The following is a 12,849-nucleotide window of genomic DNA, read 5'->3' as shown; positions in this document are numbered from 1 at the left end:
TGGGGGGAGCAGAGTGACATATCTGGGGCAGAGGGGCATATCTGGGGGCAAAGGGGCATATCTATAAGAAAGGTGCATTAAAATCGCTATTGGTTTTCTGTTTGTATGTAACATATGTTGACTAACTTCATAATAGATACCAAAAATGTTCAAATACAGTGTGTTAGTTAGAATACTGTTTTACTATTCCACTAATGTGTATTTTTTCTAAAAATCTAAATTTTTCTTTAAAAAGCGCCTAACTTTGCGGCCTATAATCGGGTGCTGCCTATAATCGAGCCAATACGGTATTATGATCATTTTGTGAGTTGTAAATAAACAATATCTTTCCTAGGACTTTCAGGCTATTAAATAAAGTGTCACAAAAAACAAGCAGGGTGTTCTGTTGTATAGCTATAGGCATTAGTAGCAGGAAGAGGAAGGGGGGTTCTGCCACTTTTCAGATCTCTGGTCAGACCCCATTTCCGGAAGGATATCGACTCTTTGGAGAGAGTTCAAGGGAGAGCAACCAAAATGGTAAATGGTTTGCAGGATAAAAAATTATCATGACATGACTAATGGATCTTAATATGTAAAGCTTGGAGAAAAAGAAGAGAAAGAGGAGATGTTATAGGACTACCCAGCAATCATACTTTAAGCCTCTGGGGCATATCCACAGAATTCTAATTAATTTTTGTTTACTTTCCTTAAATCACAGGTCAATGAAGCATCTAGAAAAGGTATGAAATTTATTGGGTTTGTCACAAGACATCCCAATCAATCCACAAATACAAGTGTGGAACAAGAGAGTAGCAGACACATTACCGATGATAACTATAAAAACTGGACTGAGGGGACTCTTAGTGGACAGTCATCTGAAAGTGGAATTGATGAAGAAATACATTTGGGTAATGAAAGCTTTCAAGATCCATTTTTTAGCAGAGAGGGCAGTTTGCCGAAGCCAAGAAAGAGTCAAGGTAAATTCCACGTTAATTATTTAATTGCATATCCTGTACATATATAAACCAAGTGAACATGCAATTTAATGGGTGAACCCTATTTTTATCATACCATGTGCCAGTAAATGTACAGGGCACATTATATTTGGTCAAGTTCTGTACTGCCGTTGGGTGGTTTGCAGTGCTGAGTGCACGTGAACGTGTTTCATGTATTGCCATCTGTCACTTGCATGCACCCAAAGTTGGAGTGGTAATTTCAATGCCAAACATGTAGGCCAAAGCTTTGGTCACTGAAAATATGTTAATTTATACATAATTCATAATCTATAGTAATTTTGTAATGATTCATGCTCTTGGAAGCGTATCATTTTTTACGTAGATTTGTGTAGAAAAGTATACACATTATTCCATGATTTCATTTACATTTCTCCTATGTCTCATGTTCAAAACTGTTCCTTTGTTTGAATTATTAAGGACATTTGAGAAAAAATACTATGTTATATCCAAGATGAATTGTGGCATACATATGGTCATGCTCTGGGTATCAGTGAGCACAGAAAATATAAGAGAACCATTGTCAGATGCTATATTTGTCACTTACCACAAGAATTTAAGAGACTAAAATGATTAACTTCTAGTAGTATTTCTGCCTTTTCTATAAATACATGCTCCATACTCAACAGCTGTACAGTATTCAATCCCACAAAATGCCATTATTTTATTTAGAAAACCAAGATGTTATCAATGGCAGAAGGCAACACTTTTGTGTAATTTGTTCATGAGCTAAAACGAGGCCTTTAAACTTAAATATCCTGCAGGTAGACGTGATGTGTCAGTAGAAACTGGAGACTTTTCTAGAACATAGTAATTGTATCAGCAACACTTTTAAATACTTTACGTCATTTACACAGAGCGGGACAAAAAGATTTGACATGGAGTCTACAAAATAGTTATTTTTCTTCTAACGGGAAAATTGGCAATATTGTTTTCCAATTACATTATTTATTTAATTTACTTTTGGATCTTGTTTACGGATGAGTTAATATGGTTATTTTTAGAGATTTGACCTTATATGGTTGTGTCTCTGTAACAGCATGACATGGGTGTGATATTGCTATTGTTCATGTTTTTGTGTATATTTTTTGAATATTTCAATCAGAACAAAGAATAATGTGAAACAGTCGCATTAAGAGGGCAAATGAGGGAGGAAGGAAGATATACAGATAGATGATAGATAGGATATTATTTTAACCCCTTAAGGACAATGGGTAGTCCTTAACCCCATTAAAAACAATGCATTGTGAGCCCATACATGTACGGGCTTTGTCATTAAGAACAATACAAATATATTTTGGGGAAAAAAACATTACACATTTCTCAATGTAGTATTATCTATAGTGTCTACTGTTTTTGTCATTGCACAGTTTGTCTTTGTCAAAAAAAAAATTGAAAATGAAGAATCTGGCAAGAACTGGAGCACAGTTGGCTAGTAATGTATGTTTTATTTCATAGTTGTAAATACTTTTCACACTCTATTGTAGGTAAAGCATTGTATGCCATATTTAACATTGTGGATAAAGATACTAATTATTGCAAGTACACAGAAGGCAATCTCTCGATGAAAGTCTCTCGAAAAGGAACAGCCATAAGTGCAATGGAAACAGACTGGCTGGAACTTACTACCTGTCATTACCAACAAGGGTTATCTTTAATTGATTCTGTTGTGTACTGGGACGTTTTAAAAGGTAAGGATTTTTAATGACTTTTTATCATAAAAAATGGCGATACTGAAATCAATGCTCTCACATTCCAGTCTTTCAGGTGCTCCACATTTGAACAAAGATACTTGTGATATGTCTTTATCGCCTCACATGAACCCAGCTATATATATAATCCAGATGCGTGATTGCAGGCACAACAGGATTTTACTGTAACAGTAAGGTTCAGGCAGCAACAGGCTTCGTGGCAGACCTTTCACTAAATGCTTCACATGTACCAATAATGTTCATAAGCCTCATAACAGACAATGGTGTCTTTAATCAGACATCTTTCCTTCCCATCATAGCAGTAGTAATCTTCTGCCAGTTTGTACCTAATATAGGTGTCCTGCTTTGGTAACACAAAAATCATACACTACCTGGGAAGTTATTTAAATTACATGTAATTAAAATAGCATGTTTTCCTTAAGCCTAATTCTAAAACATGCTATGATCAGACCTGGATCTGGCACACTGGGCAAATGTCCACTGGGTCACTGGCCAAATCACCTCATACTGACCCGATCATCAGCTTCTACCATTTTACAGTAGAATGGGGTTTCCAAAAAAGTGAACATACAGAAACGGCTACACAAAATAACTAATGAGGTTCTGCTTATGACATCCTACAGGGATGGTGTTAAAACTGGAAACTGTTAAAATCGGTTGAGATTTTTTTCATTTTGTAAAATCCAATGACTAAGGACAAAAAATAAACATCTTTTTGTCCATTTATTAAAAGGAGTACAAATATTAAAATGCAGGATATGTTGTGATTAATTTATCTTTTTAGAAGGTTATAGTAAAACAACAAAAACTTTTAGTCTAGCTTCTGTTTCATGAGTTATGGTTTCATTTTTTTCCACACACACTATTTATCAAGGATATATAAAAAGAATTTATACCACCCAGTTCTTCCTTCCTGTCAAGGATCCTCCTTGTTCACAAAGAATATTACCATATGCAATGGTTTTATGGCTATATATCTATATACTTGGAATACAAGTAGTGTTGTGGGTACATATTTTATTTGATAGAGGGAATTTATATAATAATAGAAGATAATATAATAATAACATGAAAAGCTAATAACGGAATGGAATCTGTTTCCTTATTTTTATAGGAGACCAGTCGCCAAAATCACTGGAAGGATTATTCATCTATGAGGATGATAGTTCTAGAATTCCAGGCTCCAAGAAGAGAGGAAATGATGCCATAATAGTAGAACAATGGACTGTGTTTGAGGTAACATTTTTACCTAATAAATACATTTCTTGCTAGAATGATCAAAAGGAATAAGAATAGAGGTCTAAGTAATAATATACTATTCATACAATGTAAACTTTTTTATTTTCATACACACATGAAGGTAGAAAATCCCAGTAAGAGGAGAACCAATATGGGATATTAACAGTGTAATTGGATAATTAAAACAATACTTGCTATATTTACTCTACACACAAAGCAATCCACAATAAAACAATTTTCTCCGGAGAATGTGGTTGCCCATAAAGCAGTTAAATACCACATGACAGATTTAGAGGGGGTTCTTTTATAGTGATGAAAATAATAAATTAATATAAAACATGGAATGCAATATGTTTGAATATGTTTTAAAGATATATCTTTATTAGCAAGCTGTGTCTCACCACCATTTCTCTGTATAACGGGATCATGTCGGCCAGAAAGTCCCTGGGTGTCATTGCCAGATTCCTTTTAGTAATGTCTGCTACGAGTAGGTTGCCGCTATAGTTCTTGGAGTAAAATATAGCTCCTCAGAAGAATGTTTCCTGCAAAGAGTCACCAAGAAAGACACAATGGGCCACTCAGGATGCTGAACACAAACACACTTTATTGAGGAAAACCGGGGCCCTTTATGGGGAGTGAAGCTATGTTAGCCTGGAGAATAAGCATAGAAAACTAACTGAATTGCCTTCCAATACCTGCAGTCAATGAATGTCTAGTACATGGGGCATCAAACAGCGAACAACAATATCCAATGGAAACGGTCAGGACAAAGACATTTAACTCCTTAAAGACTAGGGCCAGTTGTTTTTAACACTTAATCACGGTTTTTAGCACTTTTACTATCTCATTTTAAAAATAATACCCATCTCTCAATTAGTTTAACCACACAAATTATATATGGTTTATGTTATAACGTATTGGCTCGATTATAGGCCGCACCCTTAAAGTTTGGTGCTATTTTAAAGAAACATTTATTTTTAAAGAAAAAATATACATTAGTGTATCAGCCATGTTTTCCAGGACACATACTTTTACTGCCCTGCAGTATGGATGATGTATAACTGACTAATTGGTTCCCTTCCATGACTCTATACATCCCATTGTAAGCTTGCAAGAGCAGGGCACTTCTCCTTTTGTGTTGGTTTTGTGTTGATGTGATTTTGAATTTTACTGACGGAATCTGCTGGCGCTATATACTTTCATATAATGTAATGTCTGTCTCAGTATAAAGAGATGGGAGTTATGATCTACTTTAGAGCATAACTTCCATCACTACATACTGAGCCAGGCACTGATGCAGTACAGCATAACTATATATACACTGAACAAGACATTGACAATGGTCAATAGTCACCTTTCCCCCTCCTCCTCCTCTTGGCTCTTCTTGGTCTGTCCTTTGGTTGCAGTGGGTGTGGAAGGTGGTGGGCGCGGAAGGCAGTGGGTGCAGCTTCAATGTTGTTGACACACCATCATCATCCCAAGGAAGCAGGATCAGAGGTCTGCATTAACAGACCTCCTGCTCCCTTGACTGATTTTGAGCTGGTTAGAGGGAGATCTTTGATCTGCCCAACCGAGCCTACTGCTCTAGAGCTCTTATAGTCCGCCTCAAGAGGGGTGCACACCTGATGCTGGCCTGGCGGCACCCCCCTAATAAGTGGCACCCGGGGCAGACCGACCCTTCAAACCCCCCCCCAGGTACGCTACTGTTCAGGCCTGTTTTCATGTTAAATGCATACTGGGGTCCATTTTTTATTAACTAAACTGCATTTTTCTTTAGTGAACTGATAGCCTATGTCAGATATTTGAAAATAATGGAAACAATTGTCAGTCATTTGATATTTGTGTGACACCACACTGAGCTGTTTATTTATGGCAATGCTAAGTAAGTCCTAAAACAGATACAGGTGGCTAATATGCAGTTGACAGAAAACATTATATTATGCAAAAACAACAACAACAATTTTGAAAACTTGTTTTTCATTTGATACTAGTAATGATGGGAAATCTCCTTTACCTTTTTGCCAATCTCTAATAATATCAAATATTTAACAGTAAATCTAAGACAGGATATATTCCATTATTGTAGCTACATTTAAACATATGCGCAATAGATGCAGCATTGATTTCTAAGTAGGAAATTCTTTAACATAAAATGGATTACATTTGTCACAGTTTGTAAACTGTATTTGCTCCTTGAATAGTAGCCTAAAGGTTCTTAATATTATTGAGAAGCAGCTGGCAGCATGGGCTCATATAGCATTCCCTTTGCGGTAAATTGTTTGCAACAGCTGTTGAGTAGAAAAAAATATTTTTATGCGCCTATTAGGTAAACACAAAAACATACTTTTCATCATTGTTTGTATTTTATATGAGAAAAGAGAACTGAAACTAGCTAAGTCTAACACTTACATGCCTTCCTTTGTCTCATCCAGTCCATTTATTTGACCCCTGTTCACTTCTACTTTAATGTCAGACAGCCATGTTTTTAAAAATCGTTCCTTATGATTGTCCCTGATTGTTTCCCCACATCATTAAATTCCTCTAAAGGTTAACTGGACAAAACAGGGTGGGCAAGTGCTTCCTCCAATCCCAGTCAACCAGCCATCACTAATACCTATGGCTTATGCATGTTTGGACAAAAGTATTGGGACACACCTCCCTTAATTATTGAATTCAGGGGCCAGATCCATTGCCACCGGTGTATAAAATCAAGCATACGTCCATGCAGTCTGCATTTACAAACAATTTTGAAGAAAATGGGTCGTTCTAAAGAGCTCAGTGAATTCAAGCGTGGTATTGTGATAGGATGCCACCTTTACGAGTCAGTTTGTGAAACTTCATCCCTGCTAGATATCCCACGGACAACTGTAAGTGGTATTATTGAAAAGTGGAAGTGTTTAAGAACAGTAGCAACTCAGCCACGTAGTGAAAGACAGATAACATCACAGAGTGAGGTCACCAAGTGCTGAGGCACATGGTACGTAAAAGTCGCCAATATTCTGCCGATTCGATAGCTGAAGAGTTCTAAACTTCCACATTAATATCATCACAAAAACTGTGTGGCGGGAGCTTCATGGAATGGGTTTCCAAGGCTGAGCAGCTGCAAGCAAGTCTCACATCACCAAGTACAATGCCAAGCGTCGGATCGAGTGGTATAAAGCATGTCGACACTGGACACTGGAGCAGTCCAAACATGTTCTGTGGAGTGAAGAATCACGCTTTTCTGTTTGGCAGTCTGATATCTGGGTTTTGTGGATGCCAGGAGAATGTTACCTGCCTGACTGCATTGTGTCAACTGTAAAGATGGCTGCCCCTGCTGATGGGGAAGATGTTGCCTCACTAATGCAAAAAGCTAGCAGTTATTTCTACCATTTTTTAACAATCCTAGTTGTTAAGGGGTTAAGCAGAAAGAGAAAAGAATCAACATTATTTTGTTTTCCTGTATAAATGGGGAGTTTTGTGATTCGCGTGGTAAGGTATCCAGTCATACTAAGCAATAAAGCCTACATGAACATAGTGAATTAAACTACGTGGGTGTCTGTGAGTAATCATGTGTGCATGTGTAATTTGTTGGACAAAGGGAATCAAGCAGTAAACATGTGAGAAAGGATTAAACAAAAAAACGAGAGTCTAATATAAAATAAAAATGACAAAGGGGAAATTGAATTAAAATAAAGTTCTGCCTGAAATAAATGAATGAATTGGAGTGCAGAATGGAGAGACCTGCAATTTATCTACATCCCCTTGGGACAAAAATTCTGGGGATGTCACATTTTTGACAATTGCTATTTTGTTCATATACTAGGTAATCTGGATTTACACCATTTACTATTTACTTGCACATCCACACATTGAATGGGAGGGTGAAAGTGAAACAAGAGAATCTCAGGAAAGGCAGGAAAAGGCCACAACCTAAGAAAATATGAAGAACCACCTAAACCAAGAGTTTCTAATCTATCAAATATCTATTAATAGGTCAGAATTTAAGGAAATCCGACTTGACCACAGATGAGTCAGCCATTGCCTTGGTCACGTCCATTGACCCAGATGGGCTTTAACAAGGATATCCTTAAAGGGGAAATATCACTTCCCTTACAAAGGAAATATGTGAAATAACCATCTGCTAAAGAACAAAAAGAGTGTAGGATGTTCTAAATCACAGCATTTTACAAATATTCTTACAAATTAAATCCCTGTGGGTTGGTTCCTTAGAGAAGATACCCTAGGTGCCTGCCAAAGCAACCCAATGGAAGCCTTTCATTATTTACTCTTACTTCTTTTGAGTACAAATAACAGTAACTAGAGGACATGATTTGAAGAAAGGGTAGTAGATTTGTGGCATAACCTTCCAGTGGAATTAGTACAGGCCTGTGAATTCCCAAAAATGTTGTAATTTCAACCCATGGCAAGATAACAGATGAGGGAGTATGAACCTTTGACCATTGGGTCCTCTTACTGGGATCCTGTAAACCAACACAAGCGAAGTGCTGTCACAAAAAGATCCATATCGATCTAAATATGGCTGTAATTATTATTATTAATATTATTATTATGATTATCGTTTATGATATTTTATTATTTTGTTACAATAATTAATTTGCACTATAGTCTGGTAGTTAAGAAATTAAAAAAGAGAAAAAAACATTTTGTATACAAAGCAACAATGGTTTACAGTTGTTTCTGCTACACCACTTAAAGTCTGGGATTTCCACAGGAAACAGCTGTCTCTGCAATTTGACACCAGACACTAAAACGTCTGAGCATGAAGGCCCTGATTTCTCTCCTGCTTTATTAAGCCACCAGCTATCTCTTGCTATTTTAACCTTTTCAATCCTTTCTACAAGGTAGGATTCTCATAAATCATTTTAAGCACCAGTATTTTAACCCTTCTTTTGTCAGGGTATTTTTGCATATCTATGAGTCTCATAGATTCCAACAATTTTAATCAACAGAACATGCCATTGTTATCATGCCAGATTTGATGAAAATTAATAATGGTGTGCAAATGTATCACAGATTTTTAGACTTAAATACCTAACTCCAACAAACTAATGTAGGAAATTGTCAGGGGTCACCGACCCCTCTTTCTTTGCAACTGAAGCGGCTTTTAACTAGAAACACTGGTCATTTATCATTTGGCAGCTGCCTCCTGTTATCAGCTTAACTGCCAACGACCCCAGAATTTGCAGGTACAGTCCTGAAAGCTATCCTGGCAAAACCCTATTCTAACACAGTTGTTTGTCATGTTTGCATATGCAGCGGCCCAGCTATGCCCAGTGTATGCAGATAAAGAGCCAAGATGCGGCTTTCCCTATGATGTATGCCCCCTACAATAAGGGAAAGCATATTAAATGCCAGAGCCTAATGTGACTCCGCAACTGCGCACAATTTTTTTTAAGGTTCCACTGGCACAACGTTCATGCAAAAATGTGCATAAGTCACTGAAAACACTTGTTCACACGCACCCAGTACATTTACCCTTTGCATCTTGCTTCAAAAACAAACAAGCACCAGAAGGGTTCAGTATATTATTTAACAAATAATAAATAACAAAATAGACATGACTGTCTGACAAGTCTGATTCCACCATTTAGCGTGAATTCAAATAATCAGTGGAGGTGTTTAATGGTTGCAGTCCTCAGTGCATCAGGGAATGTCCAACATCTGGCAGTTCAGATAGATTAGTAGATAACGTTCTAAAACATCCAGTGTAGTAGAGTCTATCACATTTATATATATTTGGAAGTACTGAGTGCTATCTCTCAATGTCGAAATGATTGATTATACCATTGATTATCAGCAGTACATTCCAACTGCTGAGGTCTATAACTCCTAGCCAGGGGCAGATTGTAGTAGAATACCAACCAGGAAGGTTTACTTATCTTGCCCATTACTTTGTATTCTTTATATACATGCATAATTTATCATCCTCTATTGGCCAGCCTTGTATTTCTCCCCTCCAATACCCCCCACTCTTGAGTCTCTCACTTCCTCTCCCATAGTCTTTGCTTGTATAACTTCCCTTCTTCAGAGTTCTTCTACACCCTTCTCCTCCAAAACCTTCACACCCACAGACCTTTTCCTCTCCAATTAGGGCCGGATTAAGAGCATCATGGGCCTGGTGCTGAGAATTTTGGTGGGCCATTTTATGGAAATAGACACAATAGACAGAATCTTGACTCCTCGGCATCCATGTGTACTGGATAAAGTAGTATAAGATAGAATCTTATGTGTTGCAATTGGGAGTATATCAGTACACTAAAAATAAAAGTCATCATACATGTGATGCCCGAAGCCACAATTTAGTGTGCTTAATCTTTTTTAATAAAACCAACACCCAAACACACATACCAGGACAGACTCTGCCACACCGACAACCAAACAGCCTCCCTGTGCCATGCCCTCCAACTTACACATCCATGCTATCACACACATACTCATTCACTCATTCACAAACATTCATTCACTAATTCACAGATACTTATTCACTCATTCAGATATTCATTCACTCATTCACAGATACTCACTAATTTCCTCATTCAGATACACATTTACATATACTCATTCACAAATATTAATTCACTCCTTCACAGATACTCATTAATTTCCTCATTCAGATACCCATTTACATATACTAATTCACAAATATTCATTCACTCCTTCACAGTCATTAATTCCCTCATTCACTCAATCAATCTCACATACTCCCCCACCCCTTACCGGAACTGCAGATGTCTCTGTGCCACTCGCAGACATCTGCAGGGGCCCGGTGCTTCCTTCTGTGTTTCTCGCACTTTGAACAACTTCTGTTTTATTGCCCAGGGGAAGCAGATGTGCATCAGAGTCATGTGACGTACGTGACGTTCGTGACTCCACTGGGTTCCTGCATCCCCTTGGCGGTACAGGAGACAACACAAGTAAGTAGGGGCCCCCTGCGGAAATTATTTTCCGCAGGGGTTGCCCGGACCCCCTTTTAGCGGCCACTGGTCTTAAAGTGCCAGGAATTTTCATTCCCTGTTTTGCCCTGCTATGGACCAGTGCTTGGGTGCTGGAGGCTGCTAGTTACTAATGCTAAATGTTTAAGGATGGGCTGACCTCAGTATTCTACTAATCGCTGTTGTAGCTCTTATCTATATTTGGGAACTTCCAGAAAGTTCCCAGGTATGCTCATATCGAAATTGCACATGCTGGTTGTGCAGACGCAGGTAAACAAAATGCTTGCCATGTGTACTAGCTTGAATATAATTCCTCATTCTTTCTACTCTTCCCTATTAAAGAATAAGGCATTTAAACAGACTAATATATTTATTTGATGTACAGACTAAATAAGGATTATGATTTGAGGGCCTGACTCTAAAATGAGACTCCCACACACCATGCTCAATGTAATGCATATGTTCCATTTTACTTATGTAGATGTTTAGCAAGAATACTCATTCACCCGTGGTCCTCTGGCACACTTCAGCAGCTTCCATCTCAACCTGGAAGCCTCTTGGAGCTCTGAACAATACAACTGTTTTTTCTTTACAGAATTCCACTCGCTTCTCTCCAGCCCACCACATAACAAACAGGATGACATCCTCAGATACTGTCAGGCACCTCTTGCGTGCAAAGTATGGAGACTGTGTGTTGCTGCTAATTGTGTCCTTATTTCCTACAATGCACAGCTTCACGCAAGGGGTGCCTGATGTCTTTGGAGGATGTCACCAAATGTTTGGTCTGTGGTTGACTGGGATAGGCGATGATGGAAAGCTGAGAAGATAAAGCATCCTGTGCTCACAGAGGGACCAGGAAGCTAGGACACCCATGGAGAACTATCGGTAGGTTTTCCAACACACTGATAGGTAGCTAAGCACACAAAAGAGTACTTACCTTATTGATGACATCATTATACATTGTAAAAAGGAAAGCAGGCAGGCACTTTAGAAAAAAGAATGTGGTCTTATAATAACTTTATTAAACAAACTATGGTGTATTGAAAAAATTTAATTCAAGAAAAAGGTTTGTGTTTATAGGATTGTAAGATTTGTGAAAATCTGCTTAGGTTACGTATACATTAAGGATAGCCATGCCAACAGAATCAAAGGATCAGTGGTCCTGCAAAATGAACCCCATGAATTACCCTAAAGACCATATGTTTGCCATTTTTACCATACGGTAAGTGTGGCTTTCTTTTGAAACACACAAAACATTACAATTATTAATGTTAATATGTAAAAAAAAAAACTGAAATGGAAAGAGCAGTAAGAGCCACTACTGAGCAATAAGCCAATTTATGTTCAGTAACATGCCCTGATTCAATTATCCCATATACAGTATATATATATATATATATATATATATATATTATTCAGCTATTTCATTTTTCATTTACTGTACATTCAAAAATATTTTGTAACTGCCGCAGTGAATTCAAATATATATGCATTCTTGAGTGCTAAAGTTCTTTTTTATAGCAAATAATTTTTCAGGAGGCTGTGGTTATAATTTATCAGAATGAAAATAGGTTAAGGCAGAACACAACTTAATGTATGTTAATGAAAATTAAATGCAAATGCTTTTGATTAATTGAGATTCCAGAAAGTTCAGATAATGCTTTTTCCATGATTTCTCGTGATCTTTTATTTGATTTTTTTTAATTCTAGGGCTCTGAAATCAAAACTGATTATGGACCTCTTCTGCACACTTTGGCTGAATTTGGATGGCTCATTACTTGTATCATACCTACTCCAATAATTAGGCAAAACAGGTGAGAGATTATTCTCAAGGAATCAAAAAATATTTTTCTCTGTTACATTACACAATATTACACAACTGAACCCATGAATACATTTTTATGAGAAAACAAGAATTGTCTAAGATCCTGGCAAGTTGCCCACCTTGTAAATGCTTGAGTTATACATTAA

General features: G+C 37.4%; 1 protein-coding gene across 1 annotated transcript in view; it reads left to right on the top strand.

Moving 5' to 3' along the window:
- The window catches only part of RFTN2 (raftlin family member 2), a 31,385-nt gene that overhangs the window by 12,074 nt on the left and 6,462 nt on the right, over positions 1-12,849 (top strand). The window contains exons 4-7 of the mRNA XM_053472232.1: positions 698-956; positions 2,480-2,683; positions 3,819-3,940; positions 12,589-12,692. Of these exons, the coding sequence (XP_053328207.1) occupies positions 698-956; positions 2,480-2,683; positions 3,819-3,940; positions 12,589-12,692 (689 nt within the window). The remainder of the gene's footprint in view (positions 1-697; positions 957-2,479; positions 2,684-3,818; positions 3,941-12,588; positions 12,693-12,849) is intronic.

The sequence above is a fragment of the Spea bombifrons genome, chromosome 7 (genome assembly GCF_027358695.1).
Source record: "Spea bombifrons isolate aSpeBom1 chromosome 7, aSpeBom1.2.pri, whole genome shotgun sequence".
Classification (NCBI taxonomy): Eukaryota; Metazoa; Chordata; class Amphibia; order Anura; family Pelobatidae; genus Spea; species Spea bombifrons.
This window is presented reverse-complemented; position numbering and strand designations above follow the sequence as displayed.